This window comes from Cryptotermes secundus, unplaced genomic scaffold (genome assembly GCF_002891405.2).
Source record: "Cryptotermes secundus unplaced genomic scaffold, Csec_1.0 scaffold2204, whole genome shotgun sequence".
NCBI lineage: Eukaryota > Metazoa > Arthropoda > Insecta > Blattodea > Kalotermitidae > Cryptotermes > Cryptotermes secundus.
The window spans coordinates 478-21,302 of record NW_019742009.1 but is presented as its reverse complement, the minus strand read 5'-3'; the positions used below and the strand labels follow the sequence as shown (position 1 = coordinate 21,302).

At 40.2% G+C, this 20,825-nt stretch overlaps 1 protein-coding gene across 1 annotated transcript in view; it reads right to left on the bottom strand.

Moving 5' to 3' along the window:
• Nucleotides 1–20,011, bottom strand: part of LOC111873011 — a gene marked incomplete at its 5' end in the record, with an annotated part of 48,886 nt that extends 28,875 nt beyond the window's left edge. Inside the window, 10 exons of the mRNA XM_033754921.1 lie at nucleotides 1,737–1,870; nucleotides 3,570–3,699; nucleotides 5,928–6,084; nucleotides 6,245–6,403; nucleotides 8,713–8,899; nucleotides 11,405–11,544; nucleotides 14,740–15,118; nucleotides 16,991–17,119; nucleotides 19,263–19,382; nucleotides 19,892–20,011. Coding sequence (XP_033610812.1) covers nucleotides 1,737–1,870; nucleotides 3,570–3,699; nucleotides 5,928–6,084; nucleotides 6,245–6,403; nucleotides 8,713–8,899; nucleotides 11,405–11,544; nucleotides 14,740–15,118; nucleotides 16,991–17,119; nucleotides 19,263–19,382; nucleotides 19,892–20,011 — 1,655 coding nt within the window. The remainder of the gene's footprint in view (nucleotides 1–1,736; nucleotides 1,871–3,569; nucleotides 3,700–5,927; nucleotides 6,085–6,244; nucleotides 6,404–8,712; nucleotides 8,900–11,404; nucleotides 11,545–14,739; nucleotides 15,119–16,990; nucleotides 17,120–19,262; nucleotides 19,383–19,891) is intronic.
• Nucleotides 20,012–20,825: the final 814 nt, after the last annotated feature.

Genomic DNA, 20,825 nt, shown 5'->3' with positions numbered 1-20,825 from the left:
CTATGCTCTGGCTGGCTTTCTTCATAAGATACTAACTACTCTTGCTGGAAAATCAGAATCCTTTGTTAAGAATTCGGGCCACTTCATACTGTTGTTGAAGTCTGTAAATCTTCAATCTCCAGAGACCCTCATTAGCTTTGACATCAGTCTTTTCACCAATGTTCCAGTCAACGAAGCCCTACAAATCATAAGAAATAAGCTCCACAACAATGACACACTGGTGGAATGGTTTGTCTTGCAGGTCGAAGTCATCATGTAGAGCCGTGCGGCTCCGTGAAAATAGGCACAATCTCCAACAAGGTCTTCTAGAAAAATTAAAATTAGCTCAACATGCCTATAAAGAGGGCCACAGAGTAGGCTGGGATCATGCTAGGATTTTGGAAACAGAATGTAAAAAAAATATAAGGAATTGGCCCACATGGCATGCTTAACCAACCCAGTTTGGACATTTCTCCTATCTGGATACCCCTCATCAGCAATGAGGTTTCTAACCCACAGAGATCTGTAAGACATGACAGATTCCACATAGGTTTCCATAAGATTTGTCTCAAGTTTTCACGTTTTATTCCACAGATGATGCTAGTGATCTTCCCAAAAAAAAAAATTTTTTTTGCATTTCTTTGCATTGGTGCACATGCACCTGGGTTTGTTTGTTAGGTATGCAGCACAAATTTCTACCTCCTTTTCTACCCTAGTTCCACGCATGTGCATGATTTATCACAGTTTTTAAAGTATATTTTCTTGTTAGGCTGAATTAACCTGGTTTCAGGTGATTAAACAGGTTGTAAATCTGACAGAGGTTGTCCAGTGATTGAGATTTTGAGATTATCTCTTTCTAAGGGGCCCAACTGAATAGGTGTTTCCCCCTTTTCACCTGAAAACGGAAACAGATGCAGTTTCCGAAATGTCATGTTTTCTATTTTCTAGAATCCCGGACAATGGAAAAAATCCAAAAACCGAGTAATTCTGTGTGTAAAGAACTTATTAAGTACAGATTCTGTTTACCTTAAATCTGCTGGATGCAGCTTTATATTTCACACCCATGTTCATGCTTGTAATTGCTGACTTACAGACTATATTTCATACTTAATGGTGGGTACTGCACCTTGTACTAGAAGCTTCCTTTCTCCCAAGGGCATGGGCTCTGGGTAATGAAGACCTTTGTTCCTCACTTTGAACAAGTCTAAGAATAATTATCATTCTTCAGCTTGTGTTGAAATCTCAGTTTTCCCCCAGTCTACTATGTAAATGCACTAATAAAAACTCTCTTAAATATATAAAATGCCAATAGCTTTTGGTTTCTTTTTCTAAATCCAGAAACTGTCATGCCCTTAGCAGAGATTTTCATTGTTGTAACCTTGATTCCAAAAGCTGTGATTGTTACTGAGACAGATTTAGATTACCTGCAAAGATCATTATTTGGTTTGGTTCATTGAATTTGGTGCTGCTCCTGGTTAATTTGGTGGGATAAATAAATTGGATCTGACAATGTAGATGTACCTTCCATCATGTGGTTCAACTTTACATTAGGCAATTAACTACCGAATGTAGTATGCACTGAATGTAACTAGGAATGTGAAATTTTGTGTAGTGATACAGATTGTAATCATATCCACACAGCTTAAATGAAAATGGTTTCAGAACGCAAATTACGTCTATAAACACAGCAACACTGTGAAGCCCTAGGATTATATCTGTCACAAAGACAAAAGTAACTTTTTATGAGCTGTACCCACCTAAATCTGCACTGCCCTGATGGCCGGCAGATGCTGTGTCGCTTACGGAGGTGACGTGTCAGCAGAGATCCACGTTGGAACAGGCTGTCACATATGTGGCAGCAGTACTGTGGCTGATCACATCCAGCATGGCACTAAAACACCAACAGCATAAAGCAACATGTTATTACGATGTACAAAAATTTCATGCTGAAATTAATTTTCAGAACAATGACAAGAAAACAGTACACACATAGCAGAGGTTCTGTCAATAGAGATATTGTATATAACTATATAATTATACAAACATCTTTATTGTCAGAACATGTCTTGGCACAATGGACATAAACAGGCTATTCTGCATTTACTGTCAGCATTGCTGTGGTTAGGTATACACTGGCCAAGTTCAGTTAGTCAATCTACATGTACAACACAAATTAGTGGATGATTATTTGGATTGTATCTGATTTGTTGATACATTTAATTGTTAAGTGTTTTAGAAGTTTTAAATATTTTAGAATTTATGAATGATTAATAATTTAAAGTACAGTGAACATACAATTATGAGAACTACCGCTATTCCTACATGCACTTACTGTTGCAAAAAAGTTTGCTAGTTTTTTGAAGTCACATACTAACAATCTGTCAGTACTTCCTTCAATTTATAGGTTGCCTGTATACAGGTCAAGGTTTTCTCTTCTAACAGTTGACAGGAGCTTTCATCTGAGTTGCAAAGTATAAGCCAGTTGCAGTTTTTATTATTATTCTTCTTCTTCTTCTTCTTCTTTTTCCCCCCCCCCCCCCTCATGGAAACTCAGCTATACATCTCGCGAAAACATAACATGATGCACCCGTACAACATTTCACAATAGCATACATATCATCTACACTGGACTTATGAAGCTAGTTGAAACCAATAAAATCAGTTTCATGTTCTCAACTGTTATACTTATGTAAATTGTTACTTGCAATTAGGACAGTGGAAACATTTTTATACTTGCAGAGATACTAATCATTCTGACATGGAGGAAGTGTGCCCAGAGGGAACAGAATTAGCACATTCAGGACTATCCACTAGTGGGCACACTCCCCAAGTGAGAAATGAATTATCATACCAATCAGCAATCACACAAGCAAGCAGAAGTCAGAATTCTAGTACCAGTGAATTATTTGGTGGCCAGCCACTATGACCTCCTTAATTTAACCTCTATACGATCTGCTTCAAAGCCAGTTCAAGCAACTTGCCACTGTTCCAACAGCAGCATTAAGTACGAGATCCTGCAGTGTTTGCTTCATTGGTCTTGGTTCAATGATTTGATATCTCACATTGCCATGAGTGGTGTACTTTATGCACATGAATAATAAAGATGTCATTCACTGAGGGAGGAACAACAAATCTCTCCCTCAACAGCATTTCACCACAAAACTGGAAGCCTGTTACAGATGATATTTGAAGTTGACATGGGTGACTGGACTACTTCATGGAGATTCAACCAGAAGGCATATGAATACCATCAGGATGTGAAGCACCAGTTGCCAAGCTTGCAGAACAAGCGACTCAAAACAAAGCTGTGACTGAAGCCCATTCTCTTCTTCCAAAACCGAAACAAACATGGCATGCCAGAGAGACAGAGGCAGTTTTAACAGAACTGTTCAGTTTTGGAACAACAGAGTCCTCAAACTACAAGTGTGCCTACTGATCAGAATACTGATGCTGAGTGGCAGTGCAACAAAACCTAAGAATACCAACAACACTGAAACAAAAGCCTTTATGAAGATACTTTTCCATTTCATGTGGAGAGTTCATCCCCAAAGGTTTCTTCATACAATGAAATCACATATGAATTCACATACCCTGTCACAATGCCTGCGAAGTCCATAGGCACTGCGACACGAGAAATCACACCCCTCCTCCTTACAGCGGTAAAGTGGGTCAGAGCGGTGTGTATTCCAGTGCACCTTCAGATCATGGTGTGTCTTGGCTCTGAAGCAAAATAAACATCAAAAAGATTACACTGTTAACCTTCATTTTCCGATCACTTCTGACAACTAGGAGTGCTGTTTGACTTCAATTAACTTTTACAAGCACCTCATTAAGTATTCAGTAAATCAAATGTCTGCTATGGAGAAAATCTTGAATCAAATTACATGAAGTACTTCTCACTATTAAATTAACTTAAAGGGACACTTTAAGCAGGAACATCACGCTTCAGTAGAGTCAATATGTGGGCAGAAATGACTGGCAGCAGGATAATGCACACAGTTTGCTTCACTGAGAATGTCAATTAGTTACCAGACAAAGGTGCTACTTGCGTGCTCCTCATTCTCACACAAGAGTACAAAACAGAATGTCTTTTTCCAAGTGACAGGCTAATTTAAGAGTCTGTCATAAGTAATTTTTGGTTATTTAACACTGTTTCAAAGGGAATATTTTTACTTTGTCCATGGCTTTGCACTTCACAGTGGCTGGTGTGCTGCTTGCTGCAAGGCGCATACCAATTATTTCAATGAATCAGCATGCTTGATGGCATTGTGTTACATGGCAAGCAGTGTGGTTTATGTATGGGAGTTTGTTCATGATCTGTCAGCAGTAGGCAGCAGTTGTCAGCTCCATTAGCCATTTATTTTTAGTTGCAGTCAGTGAGCAGTGTGGTACATCATGCTTCAGTAAACTTTATTAGAGCAGTGTGTGTTTCTGTATGGATCTGCTAGAAAGTGTCAGCGAAAATTTTGACATAAATTTTGTGATGAAAGAGTTCCCAGCATACACACAATTCAAAATTTGGTGAATAAACTTAGAACTAAGGGATCCTTATAAAAAACAAACAAATGACATAGGGGCCAGACTTGAACATACATGTAGAAAATCACTGAAATGTCTAGCTCAAGAGAGTCAGGAGTGTCGAAGTCTAGTCAAAGAAGAGCAACACAATTGCTGAAGCTTAGATCCCATAAAACCACAGTATTCCATGCCATGCAGCTGCACGATTCAACTAGCACGGTTTATTTTTGTAGCTGGTTTCCATAGTCTATCATCGAAAGTGAGATCGAATTGCATTTGTCATTCTTTTCTGATGATGTGTGGTTTCACTTGCAGGGATACATAAATACACAAAATAATCACAACTGTAGTTCACAGAATCCACATCTAACCCATGGAGTCCCGCTCCATCCACTGAAATTTGGTGTCTGGTGTGCTTTAAGTGCAAGGATTACTGGACCTGTGCTTAACGAAACTATTAAATGTGACAGATATGTACAGTCACTCTCAGGGTGTTCTTTTTAGGATTAACAGATGAAGAAAGACTCTATGGCTGGTCTCAGGAAGACTCAGTGACTGCTCACATTGCATATATGTCAATGCAGGCTTTATCCGATGTCTCTGGGAACAGAATTATCAGCAGTGGTATTTGGTGAGCATGTTCACCTGATCTTAATCCTTATGACTTCTTCTGGGGTTGTTTGAACAACAAAGTTTACAACAGTCAACCCCAAACAGAAGCACTAAAGAAAACATTCATACTGAAATTGCAGATATTCCCGCGGAACAGCTTCAAAGGCTAAATCAGAACCTCTTCGGCCAGTGCGTCTACATGTAGAGGGACAGCATTTTCAACAACACCTGTGATCTGTGAACAAAGGTAAGAAGTTTCCTTCATTCCAAATGTTATCAACCATCAGGCATGGTGATTCATCATCAAGCAGTGCACCGGCTGCCATAAAGTGCAGAACCGTGGAACCGGTTCACAAAGTAAAAATATTTCCTGGAGATGAGCAGGCGATCATAAATGGTGAAGTGAAAATGGTTACTGACAACCTGAAATTCTCTCATGATTCACCTGGAAAAACTCAGACCACAACTAGGACAGCTAATTTGCCAGAAGAGGTTCAAGCAATATTAGTCAGATGGAGTTTGCACAGTTGAATTATTTGCTTATAGTTTATTTAATAATGCTTTGTAAATATGTCAGTGTGTGTGTGTGTGTGCTGCCAAGTGGAAAGAATCTGCAAGGAGCTTGTGATGGCCTAATTTGAGGTACCATCCCAGTTATGTCTTGAGGGCCTGGAAGAACCATGAAAAAAGTCTACCAGAATAGCTGGTGTTCCTGCTCAGATTAGAGGCAAGCACCTCTTGAATAAGATTCAGGAGTATTACCATCTGAGCCAAGTAGCTCAGTAGGTCAGTGTGAGGGTAAGGAGACTTCTACTCACCTATATTCACAAGAGCTGCACTTGAATGGCTTGCTATCCAAGTGTCTATACCGAATGTGCACACTAAGGTTTGATGGACAAGAGCAAGACTTGTTACAGAAGGGGCATTTGACATGGTACTGTACCACTTTCTTAGACGGATACTGCTTCCTTCGCACTGTAACAAACCACCTCATCATATACTCAATACTGTTGCACAAGGTAAAAGATATCACACACTTCCAAACATCTGATCTAAAATACTATCTTAAATTTCAACTTTCATTCTCATGTGCATGCAGTGTGTGTGTGTGTGTGCATAAATGTTTATCACTTACATTCTGAGGGAACCTGATGCATACAGTGGTATGAGAACTTTGTTCTGTTTGCAAAGAGCCCACCACATGTTGGACATCCCACAAGTTTCTCCTGAGTATGGCTTCTAACATGTTCTGCCAGTTTGTATATGGACTGGTACATAGGGTTGGACATGCAACCTGCAACATGTAAAACTTTACACTTTAGTATCAAAGTTAATCTCTGTGCACACCTGTTCAGCGATATCTAAATTTCTTTGTGAATATGAAACCTTGGAAGCCGGGATAGTGTAGTTGGTATAGTGACTGGCTACGGGCTGGACGACTGAGGGGTCAAAGTTCAAGTCCTGGTAACATCAAGAATTTTCTGTTCCCCACATAGTCCAGACCAGTTCTGGGGCACACCTAGCCTCCTACCCAAAGCGTACTGGGGGTAAAGTGGCCGGGGCATGAAGATGGCCACTCACCTTCAACTAGTGCTGATGTCAAGAAAATGTGATCTATACATCCACCCCTCCATGCACTTTCATGACATAGTGCTTAATTAGATAAGAACAGGGACAACTTTACATTTATATGACACTGTAGTTTAGTGGTGTGGTAGTTACTTAAAGATGTCTGATGAAATGGAGAAGTCATTTAATATCAAATGAGATGATTACATATTCTAAACAGAAATATCTGAAGGAATGTTATACATTGTCATTTGTTTCCTAGGTAATGCGACAAGAAAATTTATGTGGGTCTTTTTTTTTTATTGCTAGTGGGGTAGGACTAAGTCCCTTGTACTGCGGCCACTTCTGGCCTATTGTACCAGCCCCAGACTATAGGTGAGGGTGATTGTGGAGCAATTTGGAGGAATGAAGATTGGTAGGGGAAACCGAAGTACTCAGAGAAAACTTGCCCCAGCACCACTTAGTCCACCACAAATCCCACTTGACCAGGCACGGGATCAAACCAAGGCCGCCGCAGTGGGAAGCCAGCGACTAACCATTTGAGCTATGGTACAGCCCCTACGTGGGTGTTGGATTTGGATGAATATTTATTGTACAATCAATCTTTACAAACACAAATACAATTATTCACACTTATAACGTCTTCGGATGTTTTCTCTTCAATGTTATACACACTCGCATCACCAATCTCAGTGAAGTGTCTTCTGCTCTGCTCAGAGCTCATGAGAATCTTTCCAAAGCCAAATCTATTTTGTCCCACCTAGCACAGTCTGCATGGCATCTGTCATATATACCAGGCTCCTACTCAATTAACTGCACAAAAACAAAATTAGCAGCTTCATTAACCTTTCATGCCATCAAAAGAAGCAAATGAATCACAGAAGCATGTTAGAACAGCTGAAACAACGAAACTATGCTGCAAAGCAACTGTGAGAAGACTGCCTTGATCAGATGCCTGCGAGTTGAGTTTCTCAGTCTTACACAAGTGGCAGTGCAACTGCATTGCCATTTCCTCAATTTGCACTGCTCCATGCAGTTCCACATGTTCAACAAAAAACTGCAGTGTTGACTAAACTTACAGATGAAAACAAACTTCAAAGAATGGCATTTGCTGAATTGGCTTAAAATACTGAAGTATCTTTCAACAGCATTAGGTTTTCTGATGAGGCACACTTCCATTTTGCTGGTGTGGTTAATAAAAAAATGGACAAGTTTGGGCATCACAGAATCCAAGTGATTTACGAGAAGATGCATCATGCACTGAAAATTATAGTGTGAGTTGCCATCTCAAGTCATGAACTGCTAGGGCCAATATTCTTTGAAGAGACAGTGAACAGTGAGTGCTATTTTATCATGTTGTGCAATACTTCTGTGCCTCACCTTCTTGCTACAGGTTTGCTGTTACAGACTCAGTGGCTCACTCAGGATGGAGCCAGGCTGCACACAACAAATGCTGTCTTGTACTTTTCTGCATGACATTTTCAACTTGTGTGTCATCTCAAACTGCTTTCTTGTCGGTTTCACATGTTGGCAGAATTGGCTCCTGGATAGTCCTGATTTAAACCCATGTGACTACTTTCTTTGGGGATTTATGAAGGAAAATATTTTTCCAAAATGGCCAGAAACAATAATGGAATTGAGAGCATCAATCATTGAGGCCTACAACAAGATAGCTGAGGATATGTGCCATCAAGTAATCAACAAATCACAGTTCATGTTGAAGAAGCTGAAAGACGTAATGTTGGTCATATTAAACACTTGATTCACAGAGGATAAATCTCCATGCAATGGTCTTTTGTTTTATATGTTAGTTTCTAGTAATGTAATTGAAATGAAGGTTTCATTAGTAGATCAAATAATGATCATTTTGTGCAGCACCCTGTACATCCACGATAAGCTTTTGAAATCTGCTGTGACATGCAAAGCGGATAAATGGCAATCCTGCCGGCTAGGGCAACAGCAATGCATGCAAAGGGTGGCATTGAACTAATATAAGTTATGGTGAGAATTCATGATATAGGAATTAGAACTCACCACGCCAATGGCAAGGAACACCACCTTCCACTATTCTACCACGCGGGTTGCAATAGACATGTGCCTCAACATGTTTGAAGTAAGTCTGAGAGTTGCTGAATGTCTGCTCGCAGGTCTGCCAGCAGCATTCAAATGCATGTGGCAAGTCTGGTACCACATTCTTCCCAGCATCTTGGAATGTACAAACCTGGAACACAAGATCACTTTCTCTGTTGATACCGTGATAATTCATAAGCTCCACACTTCAGTTCTCCTGTCAGCTGTGGATGTGAGCTGTTCTGTCCACTAATCAAATCCCAACTTGAACGATCAGAGAAACTGCTGCTATCCTCATCAACACAGTCATTCTTGGTTCCAGGTCCTGTGGAACTCATGACCATTACTCTACTGTCTCACAATTCTGGGAGTTGTACAACTTCACGCCCAACCTTGCACTCCATAGCTTTTATTAAATCCATAACTAAAAGCATTTAATTTGGACAAATATATAAGCTCCATAAATTTGTGATGATTGTATATTAATATTGTGACATGTTGCGCAATGGGGGAGAACCCCTCCCCCCCACAGTGATGTGGCGGATGAGTCAGCGCTCCGTTACCCCTCCTCCGCACGGTGACGTAACGCGCAATGCGCGGTGTCATAAGACGGCGTGAGGTAACAGTGTTGCTAGGCCATACGCAAACACTGTGACACGGCACCGCTTCCTACTGTGATGTGGCATGCTACGACGCTGTTGACGCGGGCAACAGGCAACAGCGAACGGAATAGAAGCCGGCTGAGCGGTAAGCATGAGTTAGTTGAAATGTGGCCATCGCCGAGTCAGTTGTAGGTGAGTTAACTTGTAGCCGTCCCCGGAGAGAGCTAAAGTGTATCAGCACCGAAGACAGTTCTCCAGTCAGCAGTGAACGCCGTTGAAGTGAATCAGCCGCTGGAGTGTGTGATCAACAGTTCTCAAGGCAGCAGCCTACGAGTTGAGTTGAAACATAGCAGCAGTCGCGGTAAGAAGACCTGAATGCGTGGTTACAAGATTTTATGTGACAGTGTGCAATAACTAAGAAGTCAGCGAGTGGAAGACTTATTGTGTGCTTTCGAGACTTTGTGTGTGCTGTAGTACAGTTATATTTGGAATGTGTAATTCAGAGAGACTTGTATAGCTCCCGTGTTATTAATATGTGAAGACTCTTGAAGATAGTGTGAAGAGATTTGGTTGTAGGGTTTGTAAAGTGTGGAAACCCGTAATATTGTTATAATTAATTGTAGCCGTTACTTGTAGGTTGTTGAATAAACCAATTAACAATCTTTACGGCGTCTTCAGTAAACAAAACACGTTACAATATATTTATTGTGTTTCTGGATATTAGCCATCATCCTGTTTTTATTTAAAACACACAACATTTCAGAAACTGGATGCAGTCTCCTTCTTCAGGGAGAACCTACTCAACTGGGCCCAATCGTCGGAGCTGGTCCTTAATCCCAGGAGAAAGAATCCAGTCTCCGAAAAGTTGCGTGCTTTAAATAAAAACAAGACAACGAACAATGTACCAAAACATAATAATTGAAATATATAAGCCCTCTCTCAACACATGCTCAGTGCCACATTAGTGAGAATTTTGTTTGTAAGAGGCTGAACAGGTATTAACACATTAAGGACCGGTGATTTAAATATTTAAATCACCCTGGGGACCACCATTATTAAACCTACTATCCTAACACTTGCACTGTTCAGTTTAAAAATTAATATAAAATCTCCTAATTCATTTTATGAACTAAAATTTTTGGAGACACTTATTAATGCTCCTAGAAGTGTTTGAGGGTGTGATATTTCTGGAAACATTCCCCTTTGTGAAGTGGCATTACACAGAACTTGCAAATGTAGACACTCCTTTTTTGTGAACTGTGGAAACACGGCATTGCCTAGAAGGATGCTTCCCCTTGGAATGTTCACTCTTCACAATTTTCACAAGGGTACGTTTCCAAATATCACCCGTGAGTCGCCCTGGGGGGGAGCCACATGAGGCCTGCATGGGGTGGGGGTTGATGGGCCCGGTCGCACTAAGCCTGTGTCTGACTCTGGTTCTGCCGCCATCATCTGGTCTGCAGCCCAGGCCTTTTCCACATTCATCAGAAATGCTTTGTATTTCAATTTCAAATCAGGGTTTAGATTTCAATAATTTTTTTAGATTTTTTACTGTCCCCGCAATATTACCCCCATTATCGTCTGAGCTACTGTCACTTTTACTGTCTTTGGCCACAATTCTTTGTTCTCCCGTCACTGCCGCTCTCTCTATCACCATAACTATGCGTCTCACAAGGCAGGTCAGCTGGCTCATCGGAGAAGAATTTGTCCTTGTCCATACCCCACCACTAACTACTGGCTGATTCATACAGCTCAAAGAACAGCAAAGCACTTTCGTTTATAGTGGCTTAAAAGAAAATAGCGAGATGAAGTTACTGACAAGTATGGAAACATGTTTTATTACGACACTGCGTGCAACTTGGGTGGCGCCAGAGCAAGGTATAGTGTGTTACAAGCTAACGTGTCCTAAAATCATGATATCATGTGACCGGTCCACCACGTTTAAAAGCCAAAACCACGATATCATGCAACCAGTCCTCAATGTGTTAAGCACTATCACAAGAAGATTTTAATAAATGTGTAAAGCACATATCTGCTGAATGCTCATCACTCACCGGTAGTTTTGAACGAGCCAAAATATTTGACCCAATGCATTTTATTTTGGTATGGTATGAATGGAAATTGACGTGCCTTGTTATCTCATTGGAGTCTGCAGATTCAAAACCACACTGCTCCCACAGGCAGACATATACACCTGCAACATGCAAATTATGTCTCCAGTATCTCAAAACATATAAATTAATTTATTATACGTGGGGCAATCCAAAAGTTTCAAAAATTTGAATTTTGCGCGCGAATGGTTATGAGTACATCGAAATATCACTAGGTGTCTCCTCACACATCCTTCTTGAATCAGTGTGGGAAAGCGGTGTCGAGTTGAGTGGTTGGGTTTATTGTTGGTGAACGTATTCCCATTGTTGTGTTTCCGTGAGTTTGCCATTTTTCGATGGCTCACCTGAGAGAGCAGCGTGTCTGTATAAAGTTTTCTTTCAAACCTGGGAAAACCGCTGCAGAAACGCACCAAATGTTGAAGCAAGCTTTTGGTGAAAACAGTTTAGGCCAGACACAAACTTACAACTGGTATAAGCGTTTTAAAAATGGCCGAACATTGACTGATGATGACAATCGTTCAGGACAGCCGTCAACGGGAAAAACACCAGAAAATGTCACGAAAGTTAGGGATCTGATTCTGCAAGATCGTAGACTGACCATCCAAGACCTCTGTAACACCTTGGGGCTAATAAGGTGGTACATGTCAACGAATTTTGTCAGAGGAACTGAACATGAGGAGGATTGCGGCGAAGTTTGTGCCACAACTGCTGCAAAATGAACAGAAGCAGCATCGCTTGGAAGTCTGCAGGGAACTTCAGCAACAGCTTCAAGAGGATCTAAACTTTCTTTCAAAGGTTGTCACTGGTGACAAAAGTTGGGTTTATGGCTATGACCCTGAAAGCAAGCAGCAATCGTCGCAATGGAAGAGCCCTTCTTCACCTCGGCCAAAAAAAGCTCGACAAGTCAAGAGCAACATCAAGTCCATGTTGATCTGTTTTTTTGATATTGACGGGATTGTTCATAAGGAGTTCATCCCTCCTGGCCAGACGGTCAATAAAGAGTTCTATGGCCATGTTCTAAGGCGCACAAACGACTGGGTACCCCACCATGACAACGCACGACAGCATACGGCTTACATTGTGCAGGAATTTTTGGCTAAAAACAAGATGGCAGTTGTTCCCCACCCACCGTACTTGACAGACTTAGCTCCATGCAACTTCTTTCTCTTCCCCAAGATGAAAATCAAGTTGAAGGGGAAAGATTTGATACAGTTGAGGAAATTCAAGTGGAAACGCAGACGGTACTAAACACCCCAACAAAGAAAGACTTCCATGATGCATTTGAAAAGTGGCAGAAACGCTGGGATCGGTGTATGCGCTCCCAAGGGGACTACTTTGAAGGTGATGGTGCAGAATATGATCTAGGTAAGATGTAATAGTTTTTATTAATATATTTTGAGAACTTTTGGATTGCACCACGTAGTTATTAACAATGAAATGTGCCTTATGCAGCCTGTCTGATGTTCAGAACTGACTGCTCATCTTATGACAACTGCACTGGAACATACAGTGGAATATTACAGACCATCAAGGGACGCTACACACTAGAGCAGAAGCAATATCTGAAATAGGCTTTCTCATCTTGGCATAAACCGGAGGCATATGAAGAAATGGAAATACATACCTTACCTAAACAATGCATCACAATGCCTGTATACAAACTAAAAGTTGTGAAATGTCTGCAGTTTCAGGTTTACTCACATTCCCATTTATACTCTTCGCGGGACTTTTGTTCTTAATATAGGAGACACATAACAAGCATTTACCATCCTTTTCTTCCAGGCCTCTATACATTTGCCCCCTTTATAAAAACAAGCATCAGCTGTTTCACAAAACCCATTACAGATAAATATGAAAAAATAAATATTGGGTAACAAAGGTCATTACGTTCACAAAGCAGGGTAACAATAGCAAATACAAGAAGCTCCAGGCAGAAATCACAAATTCTAATTCCATACTCACAGAGATGAATCAAAGTTATTCTAAAACAGAGTGTTTAGGAAAGTATCTGGGTCCAAGGCACATGAATCAAATGAATTATGAAAACTGCAAACGAAAGAGCTTCACTGTTCTCTCGATAACCCCCTTTACAACGATTCTCTTAAATTGGTTGAGAGCCTTGCTGCACAAAAAATACAGGGTGGAAAACTGCAGGCAAAATTTTGGCTGAAAAACTTCATAAAGAGGTTACTCAGGGCAGAAACAGCCATGCTAAAATCATATGTTAGGAAAAGAGGTCATGGTTACATGAAACAAATTAATTTTGAACAGAACAGAACTTTCACAGCAACAAGAACTGGCACTGCTTCAACTCAACATTATAGAACTTGATGGTCTGTCACTTTAACATTAAAATCCACATGTATTAAATCAGTTTATTCCAGTCCACTAACAAAAACCCAATTTTATTTTATCACTATACTCAAAGGAACCAAATTATTTTTAGGTTAATTTGTTTTGTCTTTCATTTATACTGTCACCTCATTTTGCTACTGAAATGCAACTGTTTTCATATGTAATATTTTTGCATCCATCTGAAACAAGAACAAATGACCTGGTTTCTCCATGACCTTTTCTTGTAATTTAATGATGTTCCTCCCTGAAAACTACAGAAAATAACAAAAGTGTATTCCTTCTGCTCTCAGATATATAACACAGACCACCTACTAGTGGAATTCTTAATATACTTAGAAAATTAACCTCTCAGCTCTCTGTTGAAGGAGGTTTTATAAAGAACAGTGTACATGGTAAAGGTTACTCAGGCGATCTTCTGATAAAATCAAGAATACTTACTTCCCTCAAATCTCTAACCCTCTAAGTGCCAAGCCCTGCCACAGAACTCGCTGCTAGAAAAGCAAAGGCTGCTTACAGGTAAATGCTGCACAGAAAACCTTCCTGAGATAACCTTCAAATGACCACAGGCTGAGATACCAACAAAGTCTATTCTTTCCTATAAACATCAGTACAGAACACCTGATCCCATCTACTACAAAAAATGCTGTATTAAGTGTTTAATATTGATATATTAATATATAATATTAATCTGTCTGGTTGTTGCAATTTCAATGCAATCAAATTGGCTTGTGGCAAAACAAATGGTTAATGCTTATTCTGTTATTTTACATGTTTTCTCCTGCCATTTTCAAACCACTAAATACTTCTGAAATATTTTAACAATGAACGGAAGTTGATATGAGCAAAGCATATATTGGACAAATTACAATGCCATGTATTGCTGGAAGCAGGAAGGATCATAGGGAACACACCAGAACCCCTACCTTCCTGATCATCAGTCATTTTCACCTCTAGGTGTGGTATGTGGAGGCTCACGTGACGCACAAAGTGGTCAAGATTGCCAGTGCGGTAATCACAGTCCCGCCACTCACACTGCAGATCTAGCCGCTCTTCTTTCAGCTTTATCGCCCTGGCCTTACGCTTCTTTTCACAAGCAGATGGTGCAACACTAGCTGAATCATCACTTGCATCTGTGGAGTCACAATGCTTTTCATATACTGGTGCCTCCTTCCTACAGACCTCATTCTTCATGACAATGTCAGATGACTGACTGTCCACATAGTCAGCACAGTGTGCCAGACCATCACCTTCCGGGCCTTCATCAGATGGTGACATGCTGGACATCTTGCTGCCTTTGCAGACCTGCAATACAACAGCCAGAAACTATTGTTGAATAACACTGAATTTGAGCATCCTGTTTCATTAGTTGAGCATTTGGTATTTATGTATAAGAGTCATGTAAATGCAGCATTTTCACAGTTTGTTTGTCAGATCATCACTTTTTTCGTGGGATGAGGTGGGATGGGACTGAGTCCACTTGGTATGTCAGCCACTATTTGGGCTATTGTACCAACCCAGATGGTAGAAGAGTATGGAGCATTTGTTGGAATGAGAAGTGGCACGGGAAACCAAACTACTCGGAGAAACCTACTCCAGTGCCACTTTAAACCACCACTTATTCCATGTTTTCATGGATATTTACAACTCTTTCCAGCTATATGGGACCATCATCAGGTATATATGATGATCTGTGTAAACTGTCACTCTGTATTCAATATTTTGTGGTACACAAGACACACGTCTATACATAAAGTTTTATTTTTAACTAAGTTGGATTCATGTTAAAGTAATTAAAAAAGAATGTGGTCCAACACGCACTACATGCACCAGCCTCCACAGTAGACAAAACCAAAAACAGAGAAAACACACAAATTGCAGCCACAACAAGATGTAACACAAGAGCTACAGGTATTATGGTGTCAAAAATATTAATTAATAGAAGTGATATTACTTCTGAGGGTTTTGGATGCACTGGTCGCTCATACAGAACTAAACATTCTTCTAAATCATTTACATCTGAACATACAGCCAACTGTTGCCTGACATCTCAGTTATTGTACAACTACAGACCAAACACTCCCATAGTGCACACAAGCACACAGTTTACTAGGATAGCCCAGGTCAGATTACTACCAATACCATTAACCTTGAAAGATAAAACAATAAAAATTCCCTCAGTATAATGACCATTCATCAACTTTTGAAATGTATAACTACCTAATTAACTCCGTGGAACTCCCCCCTAGTGGTATCTTTCCTTCTGGCTTTCCCACCAGAATACTATATCCATTTCACTTTCCCCCATGCATGCTACATGCACTATCTATCACATCTTCTTTCAATTGATTATTCTAATTACACCTAGAAAAGAGTAGAAGTTATGAAGCTCCTCATTATGCAGTTCTCTCGAACCTCGTATCACTCTGTCCATCTTCAACAAGAATATTCTCCTCAGCAGCCTGTTATCAAATGCCCTCAGTCTGTGCTCCTCCCTTAATGTCAGAGGCCAAGTTTCACAACCATACAAAACCAAAGGCAAAATTATAGTTTCGTATATTTTAATTCTTATGCTTTTAAGACATCAGATGAGAAGACAAATTTCTGGACTGAATGGTACGAGTATTAAGCATATATTTCCAACAGTTGAGAACATCCAATTTATCTGCATAATGAATGTTAACCTCCTTCACAAAACTCTGAAGAATCATCATCACTTATCCTATTAGAGATCCTAATGGAAATAGAGACACACATCTCCTGTCTGGATACAGTGTGCACCACAGTTGCATGAGATATACAGTAAATAGCAACCTTCTGACTCTGATCCTGGAAATACAATGAATCTCATGGCACAATGCAGTGTCAAAAAAAACGTTCACTGGAAAGGATGCACAAACAAACCGTGAAAGGATTCTGTGGTTTTAACACTTTTATGAAACATCTTTCAGTCTTCTCACTATATTGATTCGTATTTCTTAACACTGCCATAAGGAACAATGCAGCCAGTATGCAACAAAATAAACTATCCTTCCAGACATTTTGGTAAAGACACAGAGAATTCATCTGAAAGGAGCTGTTTCATGTGACGACAGACAGACAGACAGACAGACAGAGTCCAGAAAGCCAATACAGTTACGCATATATAAGTGAAATGTGTCTGACACACAAACTCACCCCAGGTTCAGCCTTTACTGAAGCAAATGGTATCGCCAAAGGATCGTCCTCTTCAACTTTTACATTCATGGCCCAATTACATGTCTCACTGGATGGACAAGGTCCATCTTTCAATAAGATAGTACAGATCTGTAAAAATCACCACACCCTTATGAATCACATCTATGCGCTCTCAATGACACATTACATGAAGTAGGATACCCTTTCTTTACAAATGGTTTACATTGCATCAAACTGGTAACAGCTGTTTTGTAAAAATTTTCTTCTTCACAACAAAACATTTCCCGACAAAAACTTGCTCCATGACTGACTCACCAATCAACAGACTACCACCTCCCTTGGAACAATATCCTTCATCAAAAGCTAACAGTCCTTCAGCAAGTGCAGCACTTCTCCGCCTTCTATAGTACTGGAGGGTTCGATATCATGTCTACAAGAGCCCACTACGGGTCCCTGCCATAAGCAAAAGGCATGTTCACACCTTCCAACCTTACACACATCTGTTTGAATAATGCTGTCCTATCTTAGAGAGGGGTCAGAATAACAGTTGGCACAGCGATGGGCTACAGGCTGTTTGATTCCTGACACAGGCAAGATTTCTCTCTTCTCCATGGCGCCCACTAAGCCTCCTAACCAATGGGTACTGGTGGCTCTTTCCCCAGGGATAAAGCAGACCACCCACCACCATCTAGTGCCAAGGTCAACAATGGCTGATCTATAGCCCCACTCTCCAATATGTCTTCATGGCACAGTGCTTAATTAATTAAACACAGGGAAAACTTTTTATCATCAGGGAGATGTCACAAGTGGACTCTTCTCTCCAGGTGTTCTGATGAATAATCAGTGAGCATTTCTCATTTCTCACATGCTGCATGAACCACTCTCCCTTGACTTTATAATTCTAATTAGAACTGATCATAAGAGCAAGCTCCCCGTTACGCAGGTTTCCCCACTGTACCGTCCTGTTCTCCCACACGTCCAAATGCTCACTACAAACCCTGTTCTGAAACACCCTCCATATTTATTCTTCTCTTAGAGTGAGAGATTATATCTTTAACAATAAATGAAACTTCCATGAACAGTGTTCATCATGATCAAACAAGGACAAGTGAAGGAACAAGATAACCTGGTTGCTACAGGTGTTCATCATGCCAAGTGGCCAGTGAAAGAAGGAAAACAGGTGATTATAGTACAGGAAGTTAATATAGTAAAATGTAATATGATGGAATGGATAATCTGACAGCCCCCTCTGCATCTCACACCCCCAACAACAGGAAATGGACCAACTTATCTTGACAGGGACAAAATGGTACCTGCCAATTCCTATTCACACACATCTACAGAAACCAGCACAACAAAAGTCCTCTGCAAACAAGGTTCACCCTGGGCTCAGCCTCACTTATGGACAATGCTGATGGCTCTTCAGTTTGCATGTCAGTGGCAATATTTTTAAATATAATATTCACAACATTTTCTGTGCTGATTGCATCTACATAGTGATGTGAATTATAAACAAAAGAGGGTTTTGTTACAAGATACATTTGTTGTTTCATATATATGCAGAAGGGACAGGATACACAATGGCTGATTCAACTATGGAACACTTAACATTAAAATACTGTCATATGCTAGTAAATAGATAAGGAGTTTGGGCTGGTAACTGAATTTACTGGATGCTTAATCTCATAACTAAAAATAATTACAGCACTTTCACTAATCTACACACTCTACAAATCACTACCGTAAACAGCAAGTCTTCTATGCCTTCAATAGTCATTGCTTCATTGTGGCAATCTAACAACACAAGTCAAGAATCCAGGCTATAACCTCTGACTCAACATCATGAGCCAGGATTGACCACTGACTCAGAGTCAAGAGTCATAATTACTTTATGACTGGCAGTTTACCACCAATCAGTTTGTCTTGCAACCAAGCCCCTTCAGGATCACGACCAGAGATTCTCTTTTTCAACTGAACCCTTGCGGTCATAATCCTTATGTAGCATCCTCTCTGATGAAAGAATTAATCCACTGTTGCGTGTTCATTCACTTGTAGGAAAACATGTTTACCACGCTGCTGTTTAGCAATGGCCACATTTATTTGTTAAACTATTACAACTTTCTTCCATCATGTCACATTATCATCAATGCAAGGCCCCACAAATTGAACAGGGTTGCCAACAAACCCAGAATGCCATTTATCTACAAACAGCTTTTCATACAAAAAACTTTTGAGAATAAAATTAGAAACATCATCTGAAAACAAACCTCACCTTGGGTTCAACCTCCATTATGGAACATGCTGATGGTGCAAAAACCTCCTCAATTTTCACATCAACGGAATTTTCTTCGATTACATCATCAACTTCTACTTTGACAGCAACACTGTTCCCCTGTACAGTTATAAAAAAAGAAAATTCTGTGAAAAGATGTATCGTGTTCAACATATATGCAGAACAAGGGATAGCATACACAACTGCTAATCTCACAAGGGAACATCTAAGATTACAGCACTATCACATGCTAGTGAATAGACATGGGATTTGGGGTCATAACTGAATCTACTGAATGTTTACAACTTGTAAGAACAAATAATTATAACACTTTCCCTAAACTACACATTCTGTACACTACTATAATAAACATTAAGCCTTCTATGCCTTCACTAGTCATTGCTTGGTAGTAGCAATCTAACAACGCAACTCATGAACCTGGACTGACAGGCTTTCATCCATCATGTCACAACAACATCAAAGCAAGGCTCCACAGATGGGAGGGTCGCCAATGATCCAACAATGACATCTATCTGAAAACTCTCTTTTGTATGAAAACTTGTAAGACATTTGTGGCAATATCAAGTGCTGGAGGAAAACCAAAAACATCATCTGAAAGTAAAGCTTACCTTGGGTTCAACCTTGTTTATGGAACATACTGATGGTCTATAAACCTCATCAGTTTCCATGTCGATTGAATTTTCTTCAATCACATCATCAATTTCTACTTTGATGGAAACAGCATTCTCCTGTATAAACAAAGGAGAATTCTGTTACATCTGGTATGTTTGATACATACGCAAAACAAGGGACAGCATATATAACAGCTGATTCCAAAATGGTACATTTAACATAACACTGTCACATGCCAGTGAATAGATATGGGATTTGGGGCCGTAACTGAATCTACTGAATGTTTACAACTCATAAGTACAAATAATTATAACACTTTCCTTAAACTACACATTCTGTAAATCACTACTGTAAACACTAAGCCCTCTATGCCTTCACTAGTCATCCCTTGGCAGTAGCAATCTAACAATGCAACTCATGAACCAGACTGCTACCTTCCAACGCATGACTGACTGTCGATTCGGTTGGTCGCTCCATTCAGTTGCTGCTGGTCTTCACTAATAGATTCAATCATGAGTGTCAACTTACTTGGTGAGTTGGTTAAATTGCTGCTGGCCATTTCCAGCAGTGTTAATCCTTGGTTCAGTCTCCTTGAGATCCCTGACCAAAATTTTTCTTCTCTCATCAACATGTGCGTGTTTCAAAATGGGGCCTTCTCGTTGACAGTCACTACGTGTGTTGCACCCTAGTTTCAGCACGAGTATATCTACACTGTCACAGTGTCTAGTTCACTATGGACTCTGTGCATTCTTTGTCACTGCAGAATACTAAATAACATGTTGACAATATATACAGAGGGTTTCTATATGTGCAGGCATGTGCATCGGGTTATGCCTTAACTTATGCAACTATTCTGAAACTGCAGTTAGTCAGCTGAACGGTCACAGGCCTGACAGCCACCAAGTTCATGCCTCTTATTCTTCCTGTGTC